The 25,836-nt window shown below is 48.4% G+C and overlaps 9 protein-coding genes across 13 annotated transcripts; 4 read left to right on the top strand and 5 right to left on the bottom strand.

Annotated features, from left to right (window-relative positions):
* Positions 1–46: 46 nt before the first annotated feature.
* LOC120450794 (histone-lysine N-methyltransferase SETD1B) lies at positions 47–4,162 on the top strand. 4 transcript variants are annotated; one of them, XM_039633958.2, is made up of 5 exons: positions 48–431; positions 485–1,146; positions 1,206–3,482; positions 3,790–3,835; positions 3,940–4,162. In XM_039633958.2, the coding sequence occupies exons 1-4, from the start codon at positions 94–96 to the stop codon at positions 3,795–3,797; spliced, it is 3,285 nt and encodes a 1,094-aa protein (XP_039489892.1). In that variant the 5' UTR covers positions 48–93; the 3' UTR covers positions 3,798–3,835; positions 3,940–4,162. The 4 variants fall into 4 exon arrangements, with proteins under 4 accessions (XP_039489889.1, XP_039489892.1, XP_039489893.1 ...); XM_039633959.2 differs by having other exon boundaries at positions 3,937–4,162; XM_039633955.2 differs by lacking the exon at positions 3,790–3,835 and having other exon boundaries at positions 47–431; positions 3,937–4,162.
* Positions 4,153–9,503, bottom strand: LOC120450795 (mitoferrin). Of its 2 annotated transcripts, XM_039633960.2 has the most exons (7): positions 9,428–9,492; positions 8,630–9,350; positions 6,647–6,735; positions 6,465–6,589; positions 6,172–6,407; positions 5,952–6,113; positions 4,153–5,778 (listed from the first exon to the last, which is right to left on the bottom strand). In XM_039633960.2, the coding sequence occupies exons 2-7, from the start codon at positions 8,744–8,746 to the stop codon at positions 5,368–5,370; spliced, it is 1,140 nt and encodes a 379-aa protein (XP_039489894.1). In that variant the 5' UTR covers positions 8,747–9,350; positions 9,428–9,492; the 3' UTR covers positions 4,153–5,367. The 2 variants fall into 2 exon arrangements, with proteins under 2 accessions (XP_039489894.1, XP_039489895.1); XM_039633961.2 differs by having other exon boundaries at positions 8,630–9,503.
* A 698-nt stretch (positions 9,504–10,201) lies between these two features.
* Positions 10,202–13,657, top strand: LOC120451344 (endoplasmin). The gene is made up of 5 exons (XM_039634926.2): positions 10,202–10,392; positions 10,471–10,560; positions 10,661–10,743; positions 10,828–12,080; positions 12,439–13,657. Exons 1-5 carry the CDS (start codon positions 10,353–10,355, stop codon positions 13,334–13,336), a joined length of 2,364 nt encoding a protein of 787 aa, XP_039490860.1. The 5' UTR covers positions 10,202–10,352; the 3' UTR covers positions 13,337–13,657.
* Positions 13,586–15,632, bottom strand: LOC120451345 (uncharacterized protein CG4951). The gene is made up of 7 exons (XM_039634927.2): positions 15,480–15,632; positions 14,976–15,424; positions 14,582–14,776; positions 14,434–14,526; positions 14,204–14,371; positions 13,920–14,127; positions 13,586–13,859 (listed from the first exon to the last, which is right to left on the bottom strand). The coding sequence occupies exons 1-7, from the start codon at positions 15,528–15,530 to the stop codon at positions 13,686–13,688; spliced, it is 1,338 nt and encodes a 445-aa protein (XP_039490861.1). The 5' UTR covers positions 15,531–15,632; the 3' UTR covers positions 13,586–13,685.
* Positions 15,633–16,127: 495 nt separating this feature from the next.
* LOC120452650 (membrane metallo-endopeptidase-like 1) lies at positions 16,128–18,758 on the top strand. The gene is made up of 2 exons (XM_039636968.2): positions 16,128–17,626; positions 17,707–18,758. Exons 1-2 carry the CDS (start codon positions 16,481–16,483, stop codon positions 18,712–18,714), a joined length of 2,154 nt encoding a protein of 717 aa, XP_039492902.1. The 5' UTR covers positions 16,128–16,480; the 3' UTR covers positions 18,715–18,758.
* A 37-nt stretch (positions 18,759–18,795) lies between these two features.
* On the bottom strand, positions 18,796–19,748 carry LOC120452654 (mitochondrial transcription rescue factor 1). Its single transcript, XM_039636971.2, has 3 exons — positions 19,314–19,748; positions 19,179–19,251; positions 18,796–19,126 (listed from the first exon to the last, which is right to left on the bottom strand). Exons 1-3 carry the CDS (start codon positions 19,604–19,606, stop codon positions 18,923–18,925), a joined length of 570 nt encoding a protein of 189 aa, XP_039492905.1. The 5' UTR covers positions 19,607–19,748; the 3' UTR covers positions 18,796–18,922.
* On the bottom strand, positions 19,696–20,766 carry LOC120452652. Its single transcript, XM_039636970.2, has 2 exons — positions 20,591–20,766; positions 19,696–20,530 (listed from the first exon to the last, which is right to left on the bottom strand). The coding sequence occupies exons 1-2, from the start codon at positions 20,686–20,688 to the stop codon at positions 19,696–19,698; spliced, it is 933 nt and encodes a 310-aa protein (XP_039492904.1). The 5' UTR covers positions 20,689–20,766.
* A 7-nt stretch (positions 20,767–20,773) lies between these two features.
* On the bottom strand, positions 20,774–22,086 carry LOC120452651 (mucin-5AC). Its single transcript, XM_039636969.1, has one exon. The coding sequence runs from the start codon at positions 22,033–22,035 to the stop codon at positions 20,875–20,877; it is 1,161 nt and encodes a 386-aa protein (XP_039492903.1). The 5' UTR covers positions 22,036–22,086; the 3' UTR covers positions 20,774–20,874.
* A 186-nt stretch (positions 22,087–22,272) lies between these two features.
* Positions 22,273–25,805, top strand: LOC120451309 (116 kDa U5 small nuclear ribonucleoprotein component). Its single transcript, XM_039634878.1, has 7 exons — positions 22,273–22,407; positions 22,533–22,654; positions 22,714–23,382; positions 23,442–23,533; positions 23,595–23,786; positions 23,842–25,344; positions 25,408–25,805. Exons 2-7 carry the CDS (start codon positions 22,541–22,543, stop codon positions 25,763–25,765), a joined length of 2,928 nt encoding a protein of 975 aa, XP_039490812.1. The 5' UTR covers positions 22,273–22,407; positions 22,533–22,540; the 3' UTR covers positions 25,766–25,805.
* Positions 25,806–25,836: the final 31 nt, after the last annotated feature.

The following is a 25,836-nucleotide window of genomic DNA, read 5'->3' as shown; positions in this document are numbered from 1 at the left end:
AACTGAAAAGTTGGCATACCTACCGCTCACGCCCGACTCACGAATCCAATCAGGGCGAAACTCACGCGGAGCGGCCATCTCTAGCGTAAACATATGTACATACATGTAAACGCATGTAAAGACAAACTCGACGTTTATCCTGGATTTCCACGACACTCACGGGTGTCGCGGCAAGCAACAGCAGAAGAATCGCAAGGGCAAAGGACCATGGACGACTTTATCAAGACACTGATTGCCGAGGTGAAGTCGCAGGGCGTCTTCGACGAATTCCGCTTTAACTGCTGCCTGGCGGACGTGGACACGAAGCCCGCCTACCAGAATGTGCGCACCCGTGTGGAGACGGCGGTCAACGATTTCCTGGCCAAGCAGCAATGGACGCCCGAGACCAACAAGGTCCAGCTGCGGGAGAGGCTGCGCAAGCACCTCCTGGAGTGAGTATGCTTCTGGCGGGGTCTTGGTAAAGTAATCACATCGACTGTTTCAGCTCCGATGTCCTGGACAAGGGAGTGGACCAAATCGTGGACCAGGTGGTCAATCCCAAGGTGGCCACCATATTCGAGCCAAAGATCGAGAGCATTGTCTACAAGTACCTGGGCATCACACCCCCGCCGCCTCCGCCAGCACGACCCGCCATGCTACCTGCTCCGCCATTGCCGCCATTTGCTGGCCACTTAAACGGGAGCAGTCTGCTCAATGTGGAGACCACGGCCAGCCTGCTGCCCACGGACCTGGAGCAGATAAGTCCGGACTCCGATCGGGCTACCGTCAAGTCGGACTTAAGGGATGACGAGCTGCCGCCCGGAGTAGACGATGAGGACACCTCGCCATCTTACGAGCTAGTTAGCGATCGGAAAACACTGACCATCAAGGAGGAGATAAATAACGTCTCCTTGAACAACTCGGATTCGGTGAATGGCGTCTCGCAGGCGTCGCAACTCTCGCAGGTGTCCAGTGACAGTCGCTTGACCATCGCGTCCTCAACGGAATCGTTGACAGCACACAACAGCGGGGAGCCAGAGAACATTTGCGAGGAGGCGCAAATGCCAAAGTTCAACGAAAACTCTTGGGATGCTAGTGCTGGAACAGGGAAAAGTAAAGGTCGCCAGCTCCACTTCGACATCAAACAGGATGCCATTACCTTCGAAGGTGAGCTTACCAGGGGCCAGAAAGGGGAATTTAACTTCTACGATTTATATCACCTGCAGGTACTGAGCGAAAGAACTCTATGTCGGAGACAGTTAGCACTGGCCCCCAAATTCTTTCCATCGAGGATGAGATTATGTCCGAGGTGAAGGCGAACATAGACGACGCCAACAATGCCAGTATTGAGTCTACAGTACCGGAGTCTGTACTAGTTCCAGCCCCTCCAAAAACTGCGCCGCCTCCTCCGCCAGCAGCGCCGCCGAAAGTAGAGCCTCCTCCGCCGGCACCACCAACAGTTGAGCCGCCTCCAGTGCCCCTACCACCAGCGTCACCTCATTTCGATCCACCTCCCCCACCAGCACCACCTGCAGTTGAGCCACCTCCACCGCCAGCACCACCTACAGTTGAACCACCTCCTCCACCAGCACCAGCTGAAGTTGAACCACCTCCTCCTCCAGCACCACCGAAAGTCGAGCTTCCTCCTCCGCCAGCCCCACCAAAAGGAGATCCACCTTTAACGCCACAAAGGGCAGAAGGAAGTAATGGATCCTTCCCAGAGCTGGCTGCGACACCCAATGAGACTGAAACTCGGGATAAACAACACAATGCAAACGCGAAAGTCAAAAAAGAAGATGACCAACCATCAACAACGGAAGTCAAGGAGGATAAACCCCCAGAGCTTAGATTGGAAGCGCCGATAGAGGCTGTTTCCAAATCGTGTGAGTCCAACGCATTGCCAGAATCCGCATCATCGCAATCCAAAAGCCATTCTAAGTCCAAGGACAAGGAAAAGGATCACCGACACCACAGCCACTCAGATGATAAACACCGGCGCAGGAGCAGAGATCGGGACCGCGATCGTGACCGTGATCGTAGTCGCGACAAGTCCCACAGCAAACATTCCTCGAGTTCCAGCTCTAAGCACTCCTCATCGAACTCCTCGAGTTCGAAACATAAGAGTAGTAGCTCCAAGAACGATAAAAGCTCCTCAAGCTCGTCAAGCCGGAGTAATCGAGAGTCATCCTCATCCAAGCGCTCGGGAACCAGTTCTTCTTCTCGCCACGAATCCTCCTCACACAAAAAACACAAGTCCAGTTCATCCTCATCACGATCGGATCGAGATAAAGATAAAGATAGAGATAAGGACAAGGAACGGGAAAAGGAGAGTCAAAGTCGCAGTCACCACAGCAGTAGCAGTTCCTCGTCGTCTTCAAGAAGAAAAGATCACGATCGGGGCCGCGACCGTGATCGTCACAAATCGAACTCGTCGGGCAGTGCGGAGAATAAAGCGATCCACGATGATCACGGCGAAAGCAAAGCTAAGTATAAGCAGCGACGTGGCTCCGACTCAAACGATGAGGGGAAGCCTCCCAGTTCCGGTGGTCCTGCCAAGAACACCCAGCCAGAGGCTTCAGCAGCTCCAGTTAAATCAGATGCGCCTGTGGAGAATGGTAATGGCACGAATGGAAACTCCAATGGTAGCAGCAATGGTGCTTGCGACAATGCGGCAAGCAGTGCCAGTGGTGTTGTCATCGTAAGCGACATCCTGCAGCAATCGTCGAGCAGTTTTGTTGAACTGACTGCGGGATCCCAGTCTCATACAGTAGCGGTGAGCAGTAAGCCTGAACCCGAAGATATTGACAGAAAAGAGGCGGAGAGTCAGCCGGAAAAAACCGAATTGGAGGCAGCCCAAGACGTATGCACTTCGCAAGATGAAGTACCCAGTGTAGAACCTCTAACCTCTGCTGACTCCGTTCCTGATTTCCCAGCCGCGGAAAGCGGAAGAGACGAAAAAGCGGAGAATGCGGACAATGTAGAAAAGAATATGCCTGCCCAGGAAAGCATACCGGAAAATCCGCCTGAAAAGTCCCCCGAAGAACCTGCCGAAATCGACCAAGTGGAGGATCTACCGAAAGAAGCTGACAAACCCGCCACACCAGTCCCAATCTCGAATGAGCAAAGCGACGAACTGCCCGCCGACTTTGTGACCCACTTCGAAGAAAACACAGACGAGTTTAAGACCCGTCTGCAGCTCATCAATCAACTGATAGAGGATCAAAAGAATTTGCTAAACAGGTTAAGTGCGGATGGCACGCAGGAAGAGGCAGTGGACATACGAGCCCTGCGACGGAGCATATCCAAGCGAAGACGGAGCAGCTTGCAGGAGCAGCAACGAGCGGTGCGAGAGTCGACACCGCCGCAGCTTAGAAGTCCGAGCAGCAGCACCTCCGGCAGTCCGGCAAAGAGACTGCGACGGGACGAGCCCAAGTCATCGCCAACGCCATCTGACGCCAGCATAAACTCGAAGGAGAACGAGGCTTTGGAGAAGCAGGAGCATGGTGCGTACTGTATCATTGCTAAGTTTCATTTGGTGTAGCAATCTAGTGTGTATAAGAACATGTGTGTTCCTCGAATCTCTCTCTTTTGCTAACCCACACAAAGGGGTGGATCGATGTTTTAAGATTGTCCTATATCTCTACATTTTGATCAGCAAGTATAATTGGCGAATAAAATTTGTTATCAGCACAAATCGATCCACCCTGCGACTCTGATCTTCTACATATCTCATGCTCATCATCATTGTTATTCTCTATCGCCTCTATTTTCTCCTCCACATGCATCCACATTATATGTAAACTAATATAGCTGTATGAAGCCACCACTAGTCCTAACCAAATCGCAATTGAGCTGGGTAAGCGGTTCCCGCGAGATTTAATGCCTCTTTGCCCGCTTTATGTTGATGCTTCGAGCGAATCCCTTGAATGCGTGTGACTAAAGTGCTTGTTTATTCAGCAGACGCCCTGTCCGCCAGGCGACTCAGCAAGAAGCTCTGCCAGCAGCAGCGGTACACCAACGATGATCTCTACAAGCCCCGTCCAATCCTGTCGCAGCGCTCTCGTCGCCGTGGCCTGGACTCCATCCTCTAGCTAAACAGCTAACGAATAACCTGTTATCGGAAACAATAAAAAGGCAATTGTTGTTAATGCATTTGACATAAAACAAGTGATCTCTTCTTTCATCCGTTTAATGGGCCTTTTTCGCTTGCCAATGGTTTTGCTTTCGCTTGTGTTTTCTTTTGAATTCTTTAACAATAAAATTGTAATTTTAGCGCTACACCTTACAGTTAAATAATCGCCGGTGTAGCATATCCATATATATATATATTATGCATATATATAAACAAAAATAACAGTGAACGTAATATTATGATGTATTATTGTATATTCTGATCTCCGGCACTAGACTGCGTCTGCTACTCAAGTATGGAGAACTCTAGCACTGAGACGAGGATGATGTGTGATGATGGATTAAAACACTGCAGAGGATGGGAAAGATCGTGCAGCAATAAGCAATTGCAGTCGAGTGCCTGGAGCAAGGACAATAGACATAGCTAGGCTACTGCTCTACATGGGGCTGGCTAATTAGTACCGGGTGTATTGATTGGGCAATCTGGTGGAGACGTAGTTCTCTGGGAGCTGTATCTGCTGTTCGTTATATTTTGTAACATCTCAGTTTGAAGATTTTGGGGTGTAATTTGATTACAAATTATTGAATTTGCTTCTCTCGCGCGCGCGTGTGTGCTTTACATTTTTTGCTCTTGATTAGTTTACAACGATCAACATAAATATATGCATATATCATTTGAAAATTGTTTAAAAAAATATATATAAATGTAGTAAATCAAAGTTTGTAATACATAGGTAATAGTATTTTACAAGAAGGTTCTCTCATTTTGAAATAACATAGATACAATATTATCAATAGCATATACTTTTAACAAGAATTTCGCTTTTTGCCTAAAACTGTCATTGTGTTTGTGTGTGTTTGTTGTGTGTAGGGGAGGTGTAAGGTGTGTGTGTGTGTGTTTGTTGTGTGTGGAGTTTTGCGTGTTGTGTGTGAGAGCGAGAGTTTTGTGCAGAACAACAACTACGATTTAACCTCCGACTATGGAGTGATAAAACTCTCTCACCGACTCCTCGCAGAGTATTCATACAAGCAGCTGGGTTCGGGTGCACTGGAAGTGGGGCAGTGGCCAGGCGGTGGTTGGCGGAACGGCAGGCGTTTCGAACACCGTGTCGCCCACCTGCCCAAGAGGCCCCCAGTTCCATCCCAGCTTCCCCATTCCCCACCGCCAACTAATAGCTACGCTTAGGTTTAGCTGTCGCTGCTGCTGCAAACGTTTCGAACGCGGGCCCCGCTCGCGGCCACGCCCACTGGCGGCGCCTACGTACTGAAGCCCCTTTCGTAGGGACTCTTCACGTCCGTGTGTCGCGTGTGCAGGTTGATTGTTGGCCCGGCGGGTCGCGTCGACAGCTCGCACACCGTCTTAATGGCACCGGAGGCATTTACCGAGGTCGGAGCGGAGTGCAGGGTCGCTGCGGTGTCCTTCTCCTTCGCCGCCTCTCGATTCTGATCGATCTGCTCCTCATCCGTAGTCCTGGGCAGGACGTAGTCCGCTTTGCGGGGCTCCGAACTGCCCGTAATTGACGATTTGTACTGATCAGCGTCCAAGCCGCACAGGTAGAACTTGAAGAACTCGTACGTCGACCAGCAGATGGCCGTGGCGGGCATGGAGTACAGAACGCGGGCAGTCATGCCCCTGAAGAAGCCCAATGGACCGGCCATGTAGTAGATCTGTAAGCGGTTAGAGTTCATTGTATATAAAGTTTCATTTAAGACGGCATGAAGCTAGCGTGACCTATAACCTCGTCAGGCAATTAAAAATCGTGAAGTACGATTTAAGGCAATGGGCAAAACATTTGGAAGTCTAGAAGCAGTTGCTTAAGTTCTAATAGCACCATATTCACCTTTCGACTGGCCTCGATCATGCCGCGCGTCAGTCCAGTCTCCTGAGTATTCAGTAGCGTCTTGATCACGTCCAGGGGCGTGGTTACAGCCGCCGCACAGGCACCGGCTGCTGCACCCGCTGCCATGTGCACGGGTGGATTGTATTTGCGTTCCAGGTTCAACTGCAAGGCACACGAATATCATCAGTTATTGCAAAGATAAGTTCGTAGCTTTACGTACTTTGTTCTGGAAAAACTCGTATGTGGTAAAATGTATTGTCTGATATGGTAGATTCATGACCAGCTGCGTGCCGTATGCCCTGTAGAAGGCCTTGAAGCCCTCCTTCTTGTAGATATCCCGCACGCAGGATACGACCGATGTGTAGGGTGAGTTGTACATCTGCATGCGCTGCTTGATCACATCCGTGGGACTAGAGATGGCGTCGTGTATAAGGGTGGCCACCACTCCCGAAATCACTGTAATGGTTGAGGTTGATTAGAGACCTTCGGCGTAGGATTATATCAAAACCTTACCATAGTTGAGGTTTCTCACTGATGTGAACTTGGCCGTGAGCTCCTTGGTCATCTCGTAGGCGGCGAAGTACAGCGAGTGCGCTGGTCCAGCACCCAGAACCACAGCACTGGCTCCCCGAATGGGTCTGCAAATCGGAGGTTACAGTGATCACTCGATATGATATACTTTTGCTACCACTCACCTCAGCAAGCCCTCACGCGTGATCATGTTCCGAAGGGTGGACACAATGTTCATGTTTTGTGTGGGCGGTGAAAGACTTTGCATTCGCGTCTATAAGTGGGCAATAATAAAACGTTTAAAATAATTGTTTATATATATATTTACAATGTGCATTTCACAATGGTCTGTTGCAGTACTTGTTATTTAATTTACTTATTGTTTGTACTAGATTAAAGTGGTTAAAGTGGTGCGTCAGGGTTACTAACTTTTTCTCTGATAATACATCAAAAACTCAGATTAAGTCAAGGGAAGTTAGGCGAATAGACCCGTTTGTGGCTATTCTTCTGCAAGTCATGGTTACTCATGACATACAATACGGAACCCAACTGAATTGTCGGGGGTATCCAATATTCATTTCACTTGCTGACATTGTCAAGACCTCAGAACGTGCTCTCATCATGATTTGTGATTCAGAATTGATGGGGTGATTCCCAAAACTATTTCAATCTGGCGCAGCAGTTGCAGTTGACTAGAATCGAATTGTGCAATGTGGCAGCAATAATAATTGTTCAAAAATATGCATAGATCATATAAAAGAAAAAGAGAAACTATTACGTATTTTGTTTGGGGTATTAAACTTTTGTGTGCTTGTTAATTGGCAATAGATAAGAACTATAATCTGTACACAATAGCAGGGACTAATAACCGATATCAATGGAATATACAAATATATAATTGTGCGCTTGCCGGCAAAACTTTCGCTGATTTACAAGCCAGCCAGTCAGTCAGTCAGTCACTCGGGGCCTACAGACTTGCAGTTGCCTACGTATTTAACGATTGCACATGTACATTGTATCTGTATATACTTAATTGTATTTATTTAAAGGCGTGCCTGTCGCGCACTCAAGTCGGAATTATATCTGGGAACGGAGAGCAGCAGCATCCATATTGTAAATTACGGAGGCGCTGGCTTTGCGATGCAGATAAGATTCCCTGGAAAACAGCCTAACTGCATTTATCTATCTGCCGGCTGGCTGCTGCTATCAATAACAAGTCAACAAAGCAATCCAAGGTGAAAAGTAGCCTCTCGAGTGGGGGAAACCTAATTAAAGGGTGCTACAACGACCTGATAGAAGTTTCCAGTACATAAATGCTCGATAAAACTGAGTTCGAAGAGATGGCGGAGTCAACATGATTCATTCATCTCGATGGTGGGTGGCGTGATAAGAGAACCCAGTGAAAGGTAATTTTTGCCTATAAGCAGCTTCAATTGGTGTCCAATTAGGGTTTCCGCTCTGGCTTTCAGAACTTTACGAAATTAGCTCGTCAAACGGACTGTGTCCAGACTCTAGATTATAATGATGACGCCGGGAATCCCGGCCAGGCTTTAAACTGGCAACCAACTGCCTGCCGGCTGTCACTTGCGCGATTGACACATGTGGCCACAAAAATCAATAAATGCTCGAGCCACCAGCCAGCTGAGTGAAATACAACGAAACAAGAATCGGTCAATAATAGGTATTGAATGCGTGCTGTACATATATATCTAACACTATACATATCTATATATAAGCATATATATATCTGCGGCGAACGTCATTACGAGGTAGGAAGGTAGGCAAGTACATTTGCATATGTTTAAGTGGCGAACCTGTGTACTTGGCCCTACAGAATTTTTAGGAGAACGCCGAGAACGCTTCGCCAATGGGAGCTGCTAGTCCATTTAGCGATGAAATGAAAAACACTGGGACTAATCTTATCGCGGAAGCATAAACCAATGGAACGTGCTTTGATAAGCGCACAGAGAGGCTATGTGGCTATCTGGCTATACCACCCAGAGCTCTTAATGAGGAACGCAACTCTTGGTTGCACTCGAGACGTGGGGAATTACATCACGATTATGCCGAAGCAGCGGCGGCACACACAAAATTCCGATTGATAGTGAGGTTAGGTCGGGTTATGTTCATGCTGCTCCTCCGATTACCAGGCGGTAATGCAGTCTCACCTTGACGGAGTCCAGCGGATACATGACCACATGCTCCAGCACGCCCGCAATTGCGCCCGCCGTCATATTGACACCCACACTGGTGGTGGGCAGCGATTCGTAGTCGTCGATGTTCATGTTGGAGCCGATCCGTTGCCAATCCGAACTGTTTCAAGTTGTGGAGGCTGGTGCTGCAGCTATGACTATCGACTGTGCGCTAATGTTGTGGTTGTGCCCTTGCAGTCGCTGCTCCTCTTACGACAACCTGCAAATCCGGACCAGTTCTGCCAAGTTGCAGATGCAGTTGCCGTGGCAGATGTAGAGCCGCTTTCTCCGCTGGGACCGGGTTGCTCCGCCTGGCGAAGATCGGCGTTGGTTTGCGGGCAACTTTTGGCCGGCGTATGTTGGGCACGGTGCAATTTTGTTGTATAACACGGATATCACGACGATACACGGACGCACGGGCGGGTGGTTTTCGGGGGGGTGGTGCTGGCGGTGGCGGTGGTGATGGTGCAGAGTGTACGCGTGAGGTGGTGTTATGCGAAACTGCTAATTGACACTGCGGCTGCTGCCCTGCAAGTACTGCTGCTGCACGACTAGCATACAGACGACTTAGAGACTATTCTCCGATTCCACGATTCAACGAGATTCACGCGATTTCGGAGCGAAGAAGCGATTTCTGGTTTAGTTGCCCGCGGATGAGCTGCTGCTGATGGAGTGGCGACTGCGGATCGGTTGTTTTCTGGATATATACGAGTCGGTTGTAGGCGGATTGTGGCCGAAACGGAATTTTGGATGGGTCGGTGTTTGGCAACTCACGCAAATGTTGAATGATTACAGGCAATCATTAAATTTCGCCCAATAAACAAGCCTCGTGCCCAGAGTGACCGCAGCGGGTACGTCGCGAAATACCAAAGGGTTCGGTTAAAAATACCAAGCCACGTTTAGATATGCCACCCACATGTGGGTGCAGAACTTTAATATCGTGGAGAATTAAACATACTAGAAAAGTACCAACATTAAAATATTAAACTTAATTTTATAAAATAACTGAACTACACAGAATCATATGTTTTAATCATATCATGTGGAACGAAAACGTTTTCCTTGATCTTCGTTAACAATTCATACAATTCATAAGTTGGTTAAGCTTTTATTATCATACCATTTCTAAATCTAGGAATTCTAAAATGGTAAATGTACGAACAAAACATTTATTAAGTTAATGGTTGGAGCGTAAATAGATTCAAAGATACTTATTCGCTCGAAATAAATATCACATATTTTCCGACTGAAGAGTCCCCTTGGTAAGCTACATACATATTAAAGAATGTGAACAAAAAATATAAAAAACAGTAAAGTATTGAAACTACATCCTTTTGTAAACAAAGTCCCGAATAGATTGTACGAATGTATAATTATTTAAAGCTGAAAACGTTAAAATTTGTACATTTATTAAATGATCTCATATGGGAACTATTTTCGTGCTCTATGCTGTAGATATATCCAACTTCCAGGGCAGTTTTTGGTATTTCTTTTCAAAGCGCTTAGAATGTTCCAGCGCCGCAAAACGGTCACTCTGCGAGGCATTTAAAGGCGTTCCAGCCGTGCGTCGGCGTCAGTAAAAAAAAATCAAAGCAGGCGTCGCAAGTGCGGATTAATTTATTGCATCTGTTATTCGTGACGTGGCCTTTCGCCGGACCAACTGATAGCTCGTCCTCCGTAAATCAAGCTACCACCAATCATGAAGTACTTTTTGCTGTTGGGCCTGCTGTTTTTAGCAGGTAAGTGTCGGCATTTGCCACGCCGCCATGAACCGGTGTTTTAACCTAATTAATTGGCATCTGATTCGCTTTCGCTAGGCGTCAATCAGATCGCCGCCGCTGAGGAAGAGGCCGCAACGGAGACCATCGACCTGGATCTGGGCTCCTTCAAGGAGGGCTCCCGCACCGGTACGTAGACACGCCCCCCGGCCGACGAGTTGGGCGAGTTTTGTTTGGTACACGTCAGCGTTGCGATAACCGCCCCCTTTTTCCATTCCCAATCCCGCAGATGCCGAGACTCTGAAGCGTGAAGAGGAGGCAATCCAACTGGACGGCCTGAACGTGGCGCAACTGAAGGAGATTCGCGAGAAGGTGGGTTCATGCCAGGTCATTCACTAGGTACACGTATGAACGGGAGTTCCTTTCCCTTTTTTCTTTGTCTTTTTTGGTATGCAGGCCGAGAAGTTCACTTTCCAAACGGAGGTGAACCGCATGATGAAGCTGATCATCAACTCGCTGTACCGCAACAAGGAGATCTTCCTGCGTGAATTGATTTCCAACGCCTCCGATGCCATCGACAAGATCCGTCTCCTGGCTTTGTCCAACAGCAAGGAGCTGGACAGCAATCCGGAACTACATATCCGCATCAAGGCCGACAAGGAGAACAAGGCGCTGCACATCATGGACTCTGGCATCGGTATGACCCACCAGGATCTGATCAATAACCTGGGCACAATCGCCAAGTCTGGCACTGCCGATTTCCTGGCCAAGATGCAAGATCCCAGCAAGTCAGAGGGACTCGATATGAACGACATGATTGGACAGTTCGGTGTGGGTTTCTACTCCGCGTTCCTGGTCGCTGATCGTGTGGTGGTGACCACCAAGCACAACGACGACAAGCAGTACATCTGGGAGTCGGACGCCAACAGCTTCAGCATCACCGAGGATCCCCGTGGCGATACTCTGAAGCGAGGATCCGTGATCTCGCTGTACCTGAAGGAAGAAGCCCAGGACTTCCTCGAGGAGGATACCGTTCGCGAGCTCATCCGCAAGTACTCTCAGTTCATCAACTTCCCCATCCGCATGTGGTCCAGCAAGACCGTCGAGGAGGAGGTGCCCGTGGAGGAGGAGGCCAAGCCCGAGAAGAGCGAGGATGACGTGGAGGATGAGGACGCCAAGGTTGAGGAGGCCGAGGATGAGAAGCCCAAGACCAAGAAGGTATCGAAGACCACCTGGGACTGGACCCTGATCAACGACAGCAAGCCCATCTGGACGCGCAAGCCCGCCGAAGTGAACGAGGATGAGTACACTAGCTTCTACAAGAGTCTGACCAAGGATTCCAGCGAGCCGCTGACCCAGACGCACTTCATCGCCGAGGGTGAGGTGACCTTCAAGAGTTTGCTCTACGTGCCCAAGGTGCAGCCCTCAGAGTCCTTCAACCGCTACGGAACCAAGTCCGACAACATCAAACTGTATGTGCGCCGTGTTTTCATCACCGATGAGTTCAACGACATGATGCCCAACTACCTGAGCTTCATCCGCGGTGTCGTCGACTCCGATGATCTGCCACTGAACGTTTCCCGCGAAACTCTGCAGCAACACAAGCTCATCAAGGTGATCAAGAAGAAGCTGGTCCGCAAGGTTCTCGATATGCTGAAGAAGATCGACAAGGAGGCGTACGAAAAGTTCTGGAAGGAGTTCTCCACCAAGTAAGTTTTGCTTGCTAGAAATTAAGAAAAGATTTTTCATGCTAAAACGGGGAATTAATTATGGATCATGCTGATAAGAATTTCCGCAGAATCCATTTTAATATTGACCATAGTGTGACGTGTATTCTTTTTTGTGCCAGCCTTTTGTTCAGTTTGTTGCTTTAAAGAATTTCGCGCAGATAAGATAAGGAAATCCACGTTAAATTATAATATTGCCCATGGTGACGTGTAAAGTTTATACTAATGCATATTTTTTTTAAATATTGAACTTTATTTTAGTACAATTAGTGTTTAATTAATTATAACATTAATTTATTTGACTTTTCTTGCTAATCATGACTTGAATTACTCATTGCAGCATCAAATTGGGCGTGATGGAGGATCCCAGCAACCGATCGCGTCTCGCCAAGCTGCTCCGCTTCCAGACCTCCAACGGCAAGGGCGTCACCTCGCTGGCCGAGTACAAGGAGCGCATGAAGGGCAAGCAGGAGCACATCTATTACATCGCTGGTGCCAACCGCGCTGAGGTCGAGAAGTCGCCCTTCGTTGAGCGTCTGCTGAGCAAGGGATACGAGGTGCTCTATCTGGTGGAGGCCGTCGATGAGTACTGCATCTCCGCCCTGCCCGAGTTCGATGGCAAGAAGTTCCAGAACGTGGCCAAGGAGGGTTTCCAGCTGAACGAGTCCGAGAAGAGCAAGAAGAACTTCGAGTCGCTGAAGAGCACCTTCGAGCCCCTGGTCAAGTGGCTGAACGATGTGGCACTCAAGGATCAGATCTCCAAGGCCCAGGTTTCTGAGCGTCTGAGCAACTCTCCATGCGCCCTGGTGGCCGGCGTCTTTGGCTGGACCGGCAACATGGAGCGTCTGGCCATGTCCAACGCCCACCAGAAGTCCGACGATCCTCAGCGCACCTACTACCTCAACCAGAAGAAGACACTGGAGATCAATCCCAGGCATCCGCTGATGCGCGAGCTGTTGCGCCGCGTGGAGGCCGACGAGGCTGATGACACCGCTAAGGACATGGCTGTGATGATGTTCCGCACCGCCACCCTGCGATCGGGATACATGCTCCAGGAGACTTCGCAGTTCGCCGACAGTATTGAGCAGATGATGCGCCAAACCCTGGGCGTCTCCCAGGACGAGCAGGTGGAGTTCGATGAGGATGAGGAGGATGATGCCGAGGAGGCCGCCACCGGCAGCCAGGAGGGCGCCAACGCCGATGATGAGGATGAGGAGCAGCAGCACGACGAGCTGTAAACTACTTCACCCACTGTCCACATAGATTGTACATAAGAGTGTGAAGGTCAGACTGAGTTTTAAATAGCCACCGGGTGGCCGGGCGCTCCATCAACATTACACCCTAGATTCTAAGTAAAGTAATTTCGTAGTCCCTCGCTCCCGCTGTCATCACCGCCAGTCGCCCACAGAGCACTCCATTACAGCCGGCACACTCTCAGCATTTCGGTTGCTCAAGCGTTTTCTTTTTTCGAAAGCAAATGAATTATGTATTTATACAATGTAATATGCTTAGTACAGAAAGGATTCCAATCAAACTAAATAAAGACAAATGAATTTAAACAAGTGCCCATTTTATATATGGATAAATTCAGTCAAGGTCGGAACTCAGCGGCTCATCGTTCAGGGCCTTCAAGTAAGTGTTGTACTTCATTTGGTCGCGGATCTGCTGCACGGCCTCCGAGTGCGATAGCTTGTACGTGTCCATAAAGAGGCGCACTATCCACAGCGGGAGCAGACCGTTTACCAGGAGCGCCGTGTGGTTCTGCTGATCGGGATGTGGATGTGTTAGGACATATGCGATTCCAGGGCGCCCCATACTTACGCTACGACTGCTGTAGACCTCGCCCAGTTTCTTGAGCATCTGCTGATGAATGTCCTTGCTTAGTATATCAATTATGTCCATGTGGGCAATGTTCATGTAGTGACTGGTGCGCGGCTTGAACTCGCGCTCCTTGAACAGCTTATCGAAGTCATTGCGATAGTTCTCGAACGTATTCAGGACCTCGGCTTCGCCCATTTTTTCCAAGAGTCTGAGACAATCAAGATATCGCAGTTTGGAAGGCACTTTCGTACACGCTTTATTTTCATCTAGTCAGAATCACTTACAAAATCTTAACTTCGCGCGGCTTGGGCATGTCCAGCATACTGTCCAGCCGCTGCAGTGCATCGAATCGTGTCCCGTCCATCTGCTCCACCTTGAAACCCTTGGCAGGCAGTGGCGATACCCGTTTCACCTTGGGCTTGGGTCCTTTGCTCTTGCTGCTCTTTGTCTCGCTGAAAGTGCACCCAGGGAAATGATTAGAGCTGGTCATTACAGCACAGTTTCCGTGTCGTACCCTACTACAAAGTTTTTAAATCGACTCGGGCGTATGGGTGATCGGCCGGAGCGGCGTGCAGGCTTGGACTCCACCGAGCTGGCTCTGGAATTCCTGCGAATACACCAATACGTTCTTAATCCTCTCACAACCTTGTATCTTAACTTACCGCTGCGCTGGACTGTGCGATCGCTTCATGCGGTTGCTCTGCTGCGAGGAACTGGCGCTGCTGGAAGCCTTATCCTTTTGGGCACCCTGGGAAATGGACCTTCGCTCGCGTTTGATCTTGGTTGGTTGGCTGGCCGGGGTGGATATCTTATCATCTTCATCGTCAGCGTCTATGTGCCTGGGCTTTGATTGTGTTCTAAGGGGAATGGATAATACATTTAAATGCATTCAACTTCTGTACATAAAATTTTTAAAGTGCAAAGGTGGCGTAAAGCTATTGACATATAGACATACAATTTGAGTCTATAAACGGCACATAAGCGGTATTAAAATGATGAAGTTCTTGTGTTACTTGGGGGACAAACTTATAGGGTCCTAATGGCACGGTTTCCTACCCAGCTTTTGGCTTAGATCCAGAGTTTGCTACCACGCTCTTGCTGGGAATGGGTCTGGTGCCATTGGTTTCTGCCTCCGTGGCAAGTTTGCGCTTGGCCGGTATGACGCCCACAATGGTGGTGTCCTCGTGGGTGATGTACTGCAGCTGAATGTCTAGGCAGAGATCCCTGGCGCTGGACTCTGCACCCGCCAGAAGTGCAAGCGTTGCAGGATGCGGCTCATCGGTCGCCTGGACGCGCACGTTGATGTGATCGATTATGAGCTCGGTGTCCAGCTTGAAGGCATCCTGCCACTGCTTGAGATTCTCGAACAGACGCCACAGCCCACTTTCAATCCTGCTCCAGCGATCCGCCGTCATCCAATGGAAGACATTCTTCGGTTCCCGCTCAAAATGGGTCACAGGTGTCGGCAGAACTTTGACGCTGCAGACGACGCGGTGCTTCTTGTACTGAAATGGGAACGGCTTCAGGACACGCCGGATTACACGTATTAGTACTGCTTACTTGGTATATTTGCGAAACTAGTTGGCAATCGCCGATGGCGGAAAAAGACATTTTTACAAAATTACTCTGCGTCCTGGTGTGACCGTCGCCGCTGATAGACACAACAACAATACTTTTGACGCATCTCTGGCCACACTGCGAGCGCTGTGATTGTCTATCGATTGTATTGTTTATCGACATTTGGGCGCCAAGTTTTCAATTTAAACGGAATTCAATGATAAGCTATTTAACTTTCATGAATATTTATTGTCAGACGAAAACTGCAAAATGTTATGTATATGACAAGCTATAATTGTGCATTTTAAAACAAATTTCGGCAAAAGAAATTGTAGACAGAATTTATAAATATTAATATTATAAAAGTAAATTTTTTATTAATAAAAAAGGGTTGTAAAAAGATACTTCTTTGTATTAAAAAACTGAAGAGATGAAACGCAAAACTTTCGAACTCAATTGTGTAAGTAAGTGACAAAAGTGACGATTTTGAAACCATAACTGAGAAATGTTTTCAATCTGAATGAATGAGGCACCACTCAATGAATCTCCCAGAACTTACAAATCCTTATCACCAGCAGCGTGTGGCTTAGGTCAAGTCTTGGCCAGAGCACCGACTACACAGTGCAGTAAAATCATTCCCAAGCCTCGAAAGTGGTTATTCAAATACGAATATGCCTGGAGTGATAGTTTAGCTGCCCATGACCTCCTTAACATTGTGCAAATCAGTAGCTTAGAATGCGCGCTATCGATGGTGAAAGTGTGCTCATCGACGTCATAGTGATGCCTGCTTTATAATCTCTGTTGTCCAGTGCTATAGGTCGAGATGGTTGCGAAAAAAGCACACGCTGTTGGGATCGGAGAGATGCCGCTGCCGCTGCTTGTTTAGTTCTCAATCGCATTCCGGATTAGGAAGTCGAGCTGGTTGGGTTTACCAAATAATACGGGTCAATCGATCGTTGATTATATTATACAAACTGCGTGTGTGCCCGGCGAATCGGTCCAATATGTTCTCAATCTCGGGATACATTCGACTGCCCTTATTTACGCTGCTGGTTGGCATCGTGATCTGCGTGGTTCTGTTGGGCGACTGCGAGGCTAGGAGTGTTGGGGATGCGTCCCATGAAAACGCGATTACAGATGAGACGGCCGATTACCTTCGAACCCATGGCGCCATGATAAAGTCCTACATGAACTTAAGCGTCGACCCGTGCGATGACTTCTACGAGTATGCGTGTGGCAACTGGAAGAACGTGAAGCCGCCGCGGCAATCCACCAATAAGCGAAGCCATATCCTTGACATCGGCTACACGCTGACGGACGTGACGGAGCAGCTGCTGACCAGGACGCAATTGGCGGAGGCACTGAACGTGTCCGCCGAGCTTCTCGTTGCACAACGCTTCTACAATTCCTGCCTGGCGGCCGAGCTATTTCCGCAGCCAGCTGCCGATCCCGCTTATCTATCGCTTATCAGGTCTATGGGTGGGTTTCCCGCCGTCGATAGAGACGCTTGGAATGCCTCCAGCTTCAGTTGGTTCAACATGAGCGCCCATCTCACCAAATACGGCGGCCGTGGTCTGATCCAGGAGGAAATTCTTCCGCAGCATCCCTTCCCCCCGTACTTTAAACTTCCGGAGCTGGGCTTTGACCACGTCGTCCACACCACCCACATGGCCAATACGAGCTCGCGTGCCTACCAGCTCAACGAGAAACGCATGCGCGGCTACCTAAAGGCCTACAATCTCACCGATGATGAAATCTCCGCCGTGATCGATGGCGTCTTTGCATTTTGGAGCGAGGCGCTCAGTATTGAGGATATGTTTGAAGGCGATAAGGATAAGTGTGAATGGCTTAGTGAGGAGAAAGAGGTGCCACCATTTGGCCAGTGGAGAAGCTACTATGAGATAGCCTGGAATGGAATTGACTTTCACAACGGCTCGTCTGGTGAAGTATTCTGCGACTTTTACTATGTGGAGCTGGATAAAGTGTGCGCCAAGCATACGAAGGCGGTGGCCAACTATCTCGCCATGCGACTCCTTTACCGCATGGACGACAAGCTAAAGGAGCCCAAGGAGCCCAAGGACCAAAAGGATAACTGTCTGATGATCGTTCAGTTTTCGCTGCCGTATCTCTTCGACAGGCTCTACATGGCGGTGAGTTGAAAACGTGTGAAGATTAAGCTTTTCAATTGATAATAACTTACGTGATTAATGCGGTTCCGCTTGCTTTGCAGGAGCACTTCACCGAAGAGAAGCACTCCGAGATCTCGGACATAGTGAACGAAATGCGAAAGGCCCAGCGACGGATCCTCGAGAATGTGGAGTGGTTGGACACGGAGACGCGGGCCGAGGCGCTGAGCAAGGAGGCCGGCATCACGCCAGTGATTGGCAGCTACAAAAACGAAGAGCTATCCGATACTCTAATCCGAGAGATCAATAATCTGACCATTGTGGAAGGCAACTATGCCCAGAGTTTGATCAATCTGCGAGTATTGGGCACGTATCTGCAACGGTACTATGGTTTCCACGCAGAGAGCATTCCCAAGGACGCAAAGCCGCTGACTTTGCTGGTCGGGATGCAGGTGAACGCCTTCTACTACAACCTAGATAATTCGGTGTACGTGATGGCGGGAATCCTGCATCCGCCAGCGTACCACCGCTCATGGCCCAACTCTTTGAAGTTTGGCACCATTGGCTACCTGATAGGTCACGAGCTGACCCATGGCTTCGATACGGATGGCTCCAATTACGACAGCGATAGTAAGATACGCGACTGGTGGTCCACAAAGTCGGAGGCGGTGTTCAAGGAACGGGCTCAGTGCTATGTGGATCACTTCAACCAATACCTGATACCGGAAATCAACCAAACGATTCGTGGCAACGAAACGAGAAACGAGAACATAGCGGACGCCGGTGGTTTGAGGGCTGCACTCGCTGCTTACCGTAGCCACATGAAGCAGCTTCAAAGAAGTGGGGAGGAAAACGAAGCGTTGGCACCCAAGAACGAGCAGATGCCCGGCCTTGACCTGTCGCCAGAGCAGCTCTTCTTCCTGGGATTCGCGCAGCTTTGGTGTGCCGACTATCAGCCGGAGCACTACTGGCAGGAGCTCACTGATGAACACACTGTCGATAAGTACCGCGTTCTAGGTGCCGTTTCGAACAACGACGATTTTGCTGAGGTCTACAAGTGCCCCCTGGGCAGTCCCATGCATTCAAAGGCAGAGAGCTGTCGGATCTGGTAGCCATATGACACATATCAAGAAAACTATTTAAAATACTCTTGATGTTTCACTACAAAATAAAATAAATCAGTTAAAATCAAGTCTACTTTCAAACGTTGCGTTATCTTGAAAATAATACACTGCAGTTTCTCCTTATTTAAACTGACTCGAATTCATCTACTTACTCTAAATAGTAAAGCTTTAAAGCACTCTTTATTTCTAATGGGTTTTAATGAGCAACCTGTTCCGAGGATTTGAAGGCGTTGGGTCCCCGGTAATTCTCGACCAGCAGGGATTTGTAGCGCCTCAGGAGGACGCTAAGTCCTTCCTCGCGTTCGCTGGCGGAGAGGATTGAGACGCGTGCCACGACCAGGTGAGAAGGATTCGATTGACTGAAGCCCCGGATTACGTCTATATCATCGCCGACTTCCAGCTGCCAATGGTAACATATAAGACTGAGTGTGATCTATTTATGGACGTCTTACCTGGGCACTCTTTTTGGGCAGCTTTTTTCCATTGACGCGTATCTTGCTCTCGTAGAAATTCAGTTCTACTTTGCTGTGGGAGGAAACACATCATGGTTATTGTGGGAACTTTGAGAATCTTCGGCTGTTTCTTACTTTCTCGCCATGCCGAGACCAGCTTTCAGGAGCAGATCTGCGCGCAGTGAGTTCACCTTCGTCTTAACCACCTTGGAGTCCCGTTCATCCTTGAAATCCTCATCATCCTCGTCGTCGCTGTCCAAATCATCCGATGCTCGCGAGGATTTCTTGTCGTACTTCCACGCGGAAACACTGGTGTGCAAGGGAGCCTGTAGCCGTAAGGTGGTGGGCAGTTTAGGCAGACTTCTGGTTGGAATTGGCGTCTTCAGGGATCTTCCTAGTCGTGCGATTTGACGTAAACTCCGGAGCATTTTGTGTGCGGCGCCTTAACAATTACGATAACAAACTGAGTAACATAACCTAAAAACTACAGCTGATGCGGTGGCGTTGCCAACCATCTCTAGGACTTGGTGGCCTTTTTGTTGCGCTTCTTTTTGGGTTTCTTGTCGGGATTGGGACGTACTTGGTGGACAGTAAGAGGGCGGTAGTTCTGCAGATCTCCGGGCAGAAAGTCATCTTCATCTGGCTCCACCTCCATGGGCTCTGGGCTGGGCGACTTTTCCTTTTTGACTGAGTTATGTTTGACTTCTACCATTGGTTTTTTGCTTTTGGCTTTCATGGCCAAGTTACTTAGGGCATTGCCCAGTTTTTGGGTCTCCACCTGGACATCCACGCGGTCAAGCTTTACAGAGGGTTCGTCCGAAAAGCAGGATATGAAATCATCACCCCAATCCTTCTTTTCTTCCTTTCTTTCTTGTACCACCGGCGTTTTTTCCTCTTCGCTTGGTTGGATTATTTCGGGTTTCTTCTTGGGTTTCTTGTGCGTTTTTGGGGCTATCTGCTTGGCAGGCATGGGTGTCCTCTTTCGGGCAGTAATCCACTGTTCCAAGTCCTCGCTTATTGACTTCAAATCAGTGGGCAAGGCTAAGGAAAGCGCTCTTATTCCAAAGATTTCATGGGTAAGCTCCTCCAGCTTGGGCTGTGCGTAAATGGGAGCCGTGGGCACCTTGACGGATGCACTAGTGGCCATCAAACGGACGAGGTGAGCTGGTCGCAGGCTCAAGGAAACCAATAGGCAGGAGAAACGCCGGGAGTTTATGGCGCGCAGAGAGCTCTCCAGGCCGAGATGTATGCCAAATCGAGTGGCAAATGATTTGGTTTCCCCGCCGCTGCTTTCAATTGCATTTTGCAGTATTTGGCGAAACTGCTGCACTTCCTCTTCCGATAAAACAGGGCTAAAATTAAAAGAAAAACAACCTGTTGATTGGGGTTCCTTTTATTTCTATCCACCTTACCTATGTTGTTTGTAAGGATTGGCCAGAATATTGCGCAGTTTGGGCAGTACTTTCTTTTTGCCCTTAACTTCTTTCTGTCTTATGCTTGCCAAACTCATATTTGCACGATAAATTATTAATAAACTGCTATGTTCTTAAGAAATCTCAAACAAAATGTGTTTTGCTTTTGGCCAGTGTGACCGCGTTCTTTATTTAACATAATCCTCACCAGAAATCGCGTTGCCAAATAAAACAACCGCTTTAATTTAAATTCAAAGTTTTTAATTTATTTTTTGCTATCATTTTCAGTACCAGTAAAGTTCGGGATCTGTGTCTGAAGTATACTTATATTTTCTCGGTCTTTGGCGAACAGAATCTCCGACCAAATTCAATTGCCTTGGGGTTGTGGTTTCTATTTGAGTTTGCACAATTTCCGTTGTTGTTAAATTTAATCCAAATGGTGTTGATGATGTTGAACTTTCCTCCTCCGTGCTGTCAATCACTGCATCCAGATATGATGTAGTAGTTTCCACGCCCGGAGTCGTGGCAATGATCTCCAGCAAGGTTGTAGTTGATTCCGGGGTTTCAGTAGTTGATACTAATCCTTGTGTAGATGTTTCTGATGCTTTAGTTGTGGGTTGATCTGAGGATAACGTGGATTCGTTGGATTCTGTAGTGTAGTCCACAAATTCAGTCGTTGATTCCACTAATCCTGTAAATGATGTAATCCTTTCTGTAGTTGCTGATTCTGGCAATCCTGTAGTGCTTGAATTGATTTCTATTTCTGTGGTAGTTTCCAAAACTTCTGTCCCTGTAAATTCCGGACTTAAAGTAGTCGTTGGTTCCGGCAACCCAGTAGAACTTGGAATATTTTCTGTAGTGGTTTCTAGCCATCCTGTAGAATAATCTGCATTATTTGTCGTTGATTCAGCATACTCCGTGCTCCTTGGATTTGTTTCTGTGGTTGAATCTGAGGATTCTGAACTCGATGTTGTTGTGGAATATAAGGCTTGTGATTCAGGTGAATCTGTAGCTTCTGTGCTGGTGACTTCCGGCCAAGCTGTTGTGGAATACCCAGTATCCGTGGTTTCGGGCGCCTCTGAAGTTGAATAACTTAATTCGGTTGAATAATCCATCGACGAAGTTGTGGTAGATTCCTCAGTGGTATACTCCTCCGTTGTAGTAGATGCTTCCGCAGTGAAGTAAGTAGTAGTCTCTTGCGGATTGGTGGTAGACTCAGCATTCGTGGCCACCGTGGTTGTGTCCCAGAAATCTCCATCGAATGGGTTGGTAAAATTTACGATGCGCGGCTTGTAGGGCACGTAGATCTTAGCTTTATATGGCTTGTGGTTCTTGATGTTCTCCTTGGCTATGTTAATCCAGTCCTCGCGACTAAGAATATCGTTTAGATTTCGGTTTGAGGCCACAAAATGTGCCATCAAAAGAAGCAAACAAAATTTCATCATAATGATGCTGATGCCTTCGGTTGACACTTTCGACTAATTACCTTTGGCGACTGCAGTGCAATTTAAACGGAAAGGTCTACCTACGTTTTTACTTCTATTCCAGCTACCTGCTGGCTGGCAAAAACGTTAATTAGCCTTAATGAACTGGAAAATTCAAATGTTGCCGCCAGGGCTGGAGGCGGCAAAATTATTTGTGTTGGCAATGCCGATGGTAATGCCGGTCTTTTAACAGCTGATTGTTTTTCGGGGAAGAAGAAGAACAGCGTGCTTGCAATCCGCGTTTTTGTGTTAAAATTGTGAATTAGTAATTGATTTGCAGATTTCTATAATTTTAAAGAAGAAATCAGTAATCAGCAGGTGCTGTAACCTTTGGTAAGTCCCTAAAGACAACAAAATACAGCAGTAGTACAAGTTTGGACACAGCGCGGAAGTTTTAGATTTTTTGAGACGCCGCCGGCAAATCTTGAATGAAAATATTAAATTATTTTAATTTTTAGGAAAAACCATGGATTCCGATTTATACGATGAGTTTGGCAACTACATTGGCCCCGATCTAGACAGCGACGAGGATGATGACCAAAGTATTTACGGGCAACCCGATGTGCAAGATGATCCAGAGGTATAAATAGGCAAAAAACCAATAAAAAATATCATTAATCGATGCTATTTCATTTAAAGGACGCCATGGACGAGGACGAGGTGGAGCCGCAGGAGGACGAGGACAAGGAGGTGACCGCCGTGGTGCTACACGAGGATAAACGCTACTATCCTTCAGCAGTTGAGGTTTACGGCCCGGATGTGGAGACCATTGTCCAGGAGGAGGACGCCCAACCGCTGGACAAGCCGCTAATAGAGCCGGTAAAGAAACTCAAGTTCCAGATCAAGGAGCAGGACATGCAGGAGACCACCTACGACATGGAGTTCATGGCCGATCTCATGGACACTCCACCGCTAATCCGCAACGTGGCGTTAGTTGGCCACCTGCACCACGGCAAGACCACCTTCGTGGACTGCCTCATCCGGCAGACGCATCCACAGTTTGAGACCATGGAAGAGCGCCAGCTGCGCTACACGGACACCCTGTTTACGGAACAGGAACGCGGCTGCAGCATCAAGGCCACGCCGGTCACACTTGTCCTGCAGGATGTCAAGCAGAAGAGCTACTTGCTGAACATCTTTGACACCCCGGGGCATGTCAACTTCTCGGACGAGGCCACCGCCGCCATGCGAATGAGCGATGGTGTGGTACTGTTCATCGATGCCGCCGAGGGCGTCATGCTCAACACGGAGCGGCTGCTGAAACACGCGGTGCAAGAGCGCCAGGCTATCACCGTTTGCATAAACAAGGTGAGCGTTTTAGCCTTAGGGGTCCATTAAACATTCTAATGGTTTTCTCTGGCTCGCAGATTGATCGCCTAATCCTGGAGCTCAAATTGCCGCCCCAGGACGCCTACTTTAAGCTGAAACATATTGTGGAGGAAGTCAATAGTCTGCTGAGGTGATTAAGAGCTTTATGCTCAACACTTTTTCAATTTTACTAATTTATACTTTTCTTATAGCATCTATGGCTCTGCTGATGACAATCTTTTAGTTTCGCCCATCCTGGGCAACGTTTGCTTTGCCAGTTCGTTGTACGGCTTCTGTTTCACTCTGAAATCCTTTGCCAAGCTGTATGCAGACACTTACGAGGGAGTGGCTTATCTGGACTTTGCCAAGCGCCTCTGGGGCGACATGTACTTCAACAGTAAAACGTAGGTGACGCTTAATTATATCCAACTGATTTATTAAACCAAAGTATTTTAATAGGCGCAAGTTTTCGAAGAAGCAGCCGCACAATTCGGCACAGCGCAGCTTTGTGGAGTTCATTTTGGAGCCCATGTACAAGTTGATAGCCCAGGTGGTTGGCGACGTGGACACCACTCTGTCGGACACTCTGGCCGAGCTTAATGTGCGCGTCTCCAAGGAGGAGATGAAGTCCAATATAAGACCACTACTGCGTCTCGTCTGCAACCGTTTCATGGGCGACTGCAGCGGCTTTGTGGACATGTGCGTGGAGCACATAAAGTCCCCCTTGGAAAATGCCAAGCGTAAGGTGGACCACATTTACACTGGACCCAAGGAGGGCGACATTTACCGGGATATGATTTCATGCAACCAATACGGCACTCTGATGGTGCACAGTTCCAAGATGTATCCCAACGACGACTGTACCTTCTTCCAAGTGCTGGCGAGAATTGTCTCTGGTACTCTACACGCTGGCCAGGAGGTGCGTGTCCTGGGAGAGAACTACACCCTGCAGGATGAGGAGGATTCCCGCATATTGCAAGTGGGTCGATTGTGGGTATTTGAGTCTCGTTACAAAGTGGAGTTAAATCGAGTACCAGCCGGAAATTGGGTGCTCATCGAAGGCATCGATCAGTGTATCGTTAAGACCTCTACCATTGTGGATATTAATGTTCCAGAAGACCTCTACATATTCAGGCCACTAAAGTTCAACACTCAGAGCATTATCAAGATTGCTGTGGAGCCAGTAAATCCATCCGAGCTTCCCAAGATGTTGGATGGCCTTCGCAAGGTGAACAAATCCTATCCACTCCTCTCGACTCGAGTTGAAGAATCTGGCGAGCATGTTATTCTGGGCACTGGCGAGCTATACTTGGATTGTGTCATGCACGACCTGCGGAAGATGTACTCCGAGATCGACATTAAAGTGGCGGATCCTGTGGTGGCTTTCTGCGAAACAGTTGTGGAAACTAGTTCGCTGAAATGTTTTGCCGAAACGCCGAATAAGAAGAACAAAATAACCATGATCTCGGAGCCACTGGAGAAGGGACTGGCCGAGGACATTGAGAACGGAACCGTTTGCATAAACTGGAACAAGAAACGCATTGGAGAGTTCTTCCAGGTCAACTACGATTGGGATCTGCTTGCGGCGCGTTCCATTTGGGCCTTTGGTCCCGACACCACGGGTCCAAATATCCTGGTCGATGACACCCTGCCCTCGGAAGTGGACAAGAACCTGCTAACCGCGGTTAAGGATTCGATTGTGCAGGGCTTCCAATGGGGAACGCGAGAAGGACCGCTTTGCGAGGAGCCCATCCGTAACGTTAAGTTTAAGATTCTTGATGGGGTTATTGCCAACGAGGCGTTGCATCGAGGTGGTGGACAGATCATTCCAACAGCCCGTCGAGTTGCTTACTCGGCGTTTTTGATGGCCACCCCTCGTCTGATGGAACCGTATTTGTTTGTGGAAGTTCAGGCGCCGGCAGATTGTGTATCAGCTGTTTATACTGTGTTGGCTAGGCGCAGGTGAGATCTATTGCTTATGCTTCCTTAAAAGTATGCGTCTGAATGATAAAATGTATTTTACAGAGGCCACGTAACGCAGGATGCTCCCGTATCGGGTTCTCCCATCTATACGATCAAAGCCTTCATACCCGCCATTGATTCATTTGGATTCGAGACGGATCTCCGCACGCATACCCAGGGCCAGGCCTTCTGTCTTTCGGTGTTCCATCACTGGCAGATAGTGCCTGGCGATCCTCTAGACAAGAGCATCATAATCCGACCCCTGGAGCCGCAGCAAGCATCCCATTTGGCCCGAGAGTTTATGATCAAGACGCGCCGCAGGAAGGGTCTTTCCGAGGACGTGTCCATCAACAAATTCTTCGATGATCCTATGTTGCTGGAGCTGGCGCGCCAGGATGTGCTGGTCAACTACCCCCTTTAGACACCAGCAATCAAGAAAATAAATAAAATATTTAGACATACTTTCGGAATTTCAATTGCGCACTTTGAAGG

This window comes from Drosophila santomea, chromosome 3R, assembly GCF_016746245.2.
Source record: "Drosophila santomea strain STO CAGO 1482 chromosome 3R, Prin_Dsan_1.1, whole genome shotgun sequence".
NCBI lineage: Eukaryota > Metazoa > Arthropoda > Insecta > Diptera > Drosophilidae > Drosophila > Drosophila santomea.
Note: the sequence above shows the minus strand (reverse complement) of the source record. Positions and strands in the feature narration are given on the sequence as shown.

Excerpts from the sequence above, each read along its gene's own strand:
- LOC120450794 (XM_039633955.2), top strand. The coding sequence starts at position 94 with ATGTACATACATGTAAACGCATGTAAAGACAAACTCGACGTTTATCCT. Across the intron at positions 432-484 it reads CTGCGCAAGCACCTCCTGGA|CTCCGATGTCCTGGACAAGG; the intron begins GTGAGTATGCTT and ends CGACTGTTTCAG. Across the intron at positions 3,483-3,936 it reads TTTGGAGAAGCAGGAGCATG|CAGACGCCCTGTCCGCCAGG; the intron begins GTGCGTACTGTA and ends TTGTTTATTCAG.
- LOC120450795 (XM_039633961.2), bottom strand. The coding sequence starts at position 8,746 with ATGAACATCGACGACTACGAATCGCTGCCCACCACCAGTGTGGGTGTC. Across the intron at positions 6,736-8,629 it reads ATCCGCTGGACTCCGTCAAG|ACGCGAATGCAAAGTCTTTC; the intron begins GTGAGACTGCAT and ends GCCCACTTATAG. Across the intron at positions 6,590-6,646 it reads ACGCGTGAGGGCTTGCTGAG|ACCCATTCGGGGAGCCAGTG; the intron begins GTGAGTGGTAGC and ends TCCGATTTGCAG.
- LOC120451344 (XM_039634926.2), top strand. The coding sequence starts at position 10,353 with ATGAAGTACTTTTTGCTGTTGGGCCTGCTGTTTTTAGCAG. Across the intron at positions 10,561-10,660 it reads CAAGGAGGGCTCCCGCACCG|ATGCCGAGACTCTGAAGCGT; the intron begins GTACGTAGACAC and ends CCAATCCCGCAG. Across the intron at positions 10,744-10,827 it reads TGAAGGAGATTCGCGAGAAG|GCCGAGAAGTTCACTTTCCA; the intron begins GTGGGTTCATGC and ends TTTGGTATGCAG.
- LOC120451345 (XM_039634927.2), bottom strand. The coding sequence starts at position 15,530 with ATGTCTTTTTCCGCCATCGGCGATTGCCAACTAGTTTCGCAAATATAC. Across the intron at positions 15,425-15,479 it reads TAGTTTCGCAAATATACCAA|TACAAGAAGCACCGCGTCGT; the intron begins GTAAGCAGTACT and ends TTCCCATTTCAG. Across the intron at positions 14,527-14,581 it reads TCGCACAGTCCAGCGCAGCG|GAATTCCAGAGCCAGCTCGG; the intron begins GTAAGTTAAGAT and ends GTGTATTCGCAG.
- LOC120452650 (XM_039636968.2), top strand. The coding sequence starts at position 16,481 with ATGTTCTCAATCTCGGGATACATTCGACTGCCCTTATTTACGCTGCTG. Across the intron at positions 17,627-17,706 it reads TCGACAGGCTCTACATGGCG|GAGCACTTCACCGAAGAGAA; the intron begins GTGAGTTGAAAA and ends CTTGCTTTGCAG.
- LOC120452654 (XM_039636971.2), bottom strand. The coding sequence starts at position 19,606 with ATGCTCCGGAGTTTACGTCAAATCGCACGACTAGGAAGATCCCTGAAG. Across the intron at positions 19,252-19,313 it reads GGTCTCGGCATGGCGAGAAA|CAAAGTAGAACTGAATTTCT; the intron begins GTAAGAAACAGC and ends TTCCTCCCACAG. Across the intron at positions 19,127-19,178 it reads TGCCCAAAAAGAGTGCCCAG|CTGGAAGTCGGCGATGATAT; the intron begins GTAAGACGTCCA and ends TACCATTGGCAG.
- LOC120452652 (XM_039636970.2), bottom strand. The coding sequence starts at position 20,688 with ATGAGTTTGGCAAGCATAAGACAGAAAGAAGTTAAGGGCAAAAAGAAA. Across the intron at positions 20,531-20,590 it reads AATCCTTACAAACAACATAG|CCCTGTTTTATCGGAAGAGG; the intron begins GTAAGGTGGATA and ends TTTTAATTTTAG.
- LOC120452651 (XM_039636969.1), bottom strand. The coding sequence starts at position 22,035 with ATGATGAAATTTTGTTTGCTTCTTTTGATGGCACATTTTGTGGCCTCA.
- LOC120451309 (XM_039634878.1), top strand. The coding sequence starts at position 22,541 with ATGGATTCCGATTTATACGATGAGTTTGGCAACTACATTGGCCCCGAT. Across the intron at positions 22,655-22,713 it reads ATGTGCAAGATGATCCAGAG|GACGCCATGGACGAGGACGA; the intron begins GTATAAATAGGC and ends TTTCATTTAAAG. Across the intron at positions 25,345-25,407 it reads ACTGTGTTGGCTAGGCGCAG|AGGCCACGTAACGCAGGATG; the intron begins GTGAGATCTATT and ends TGTATTTTACAG.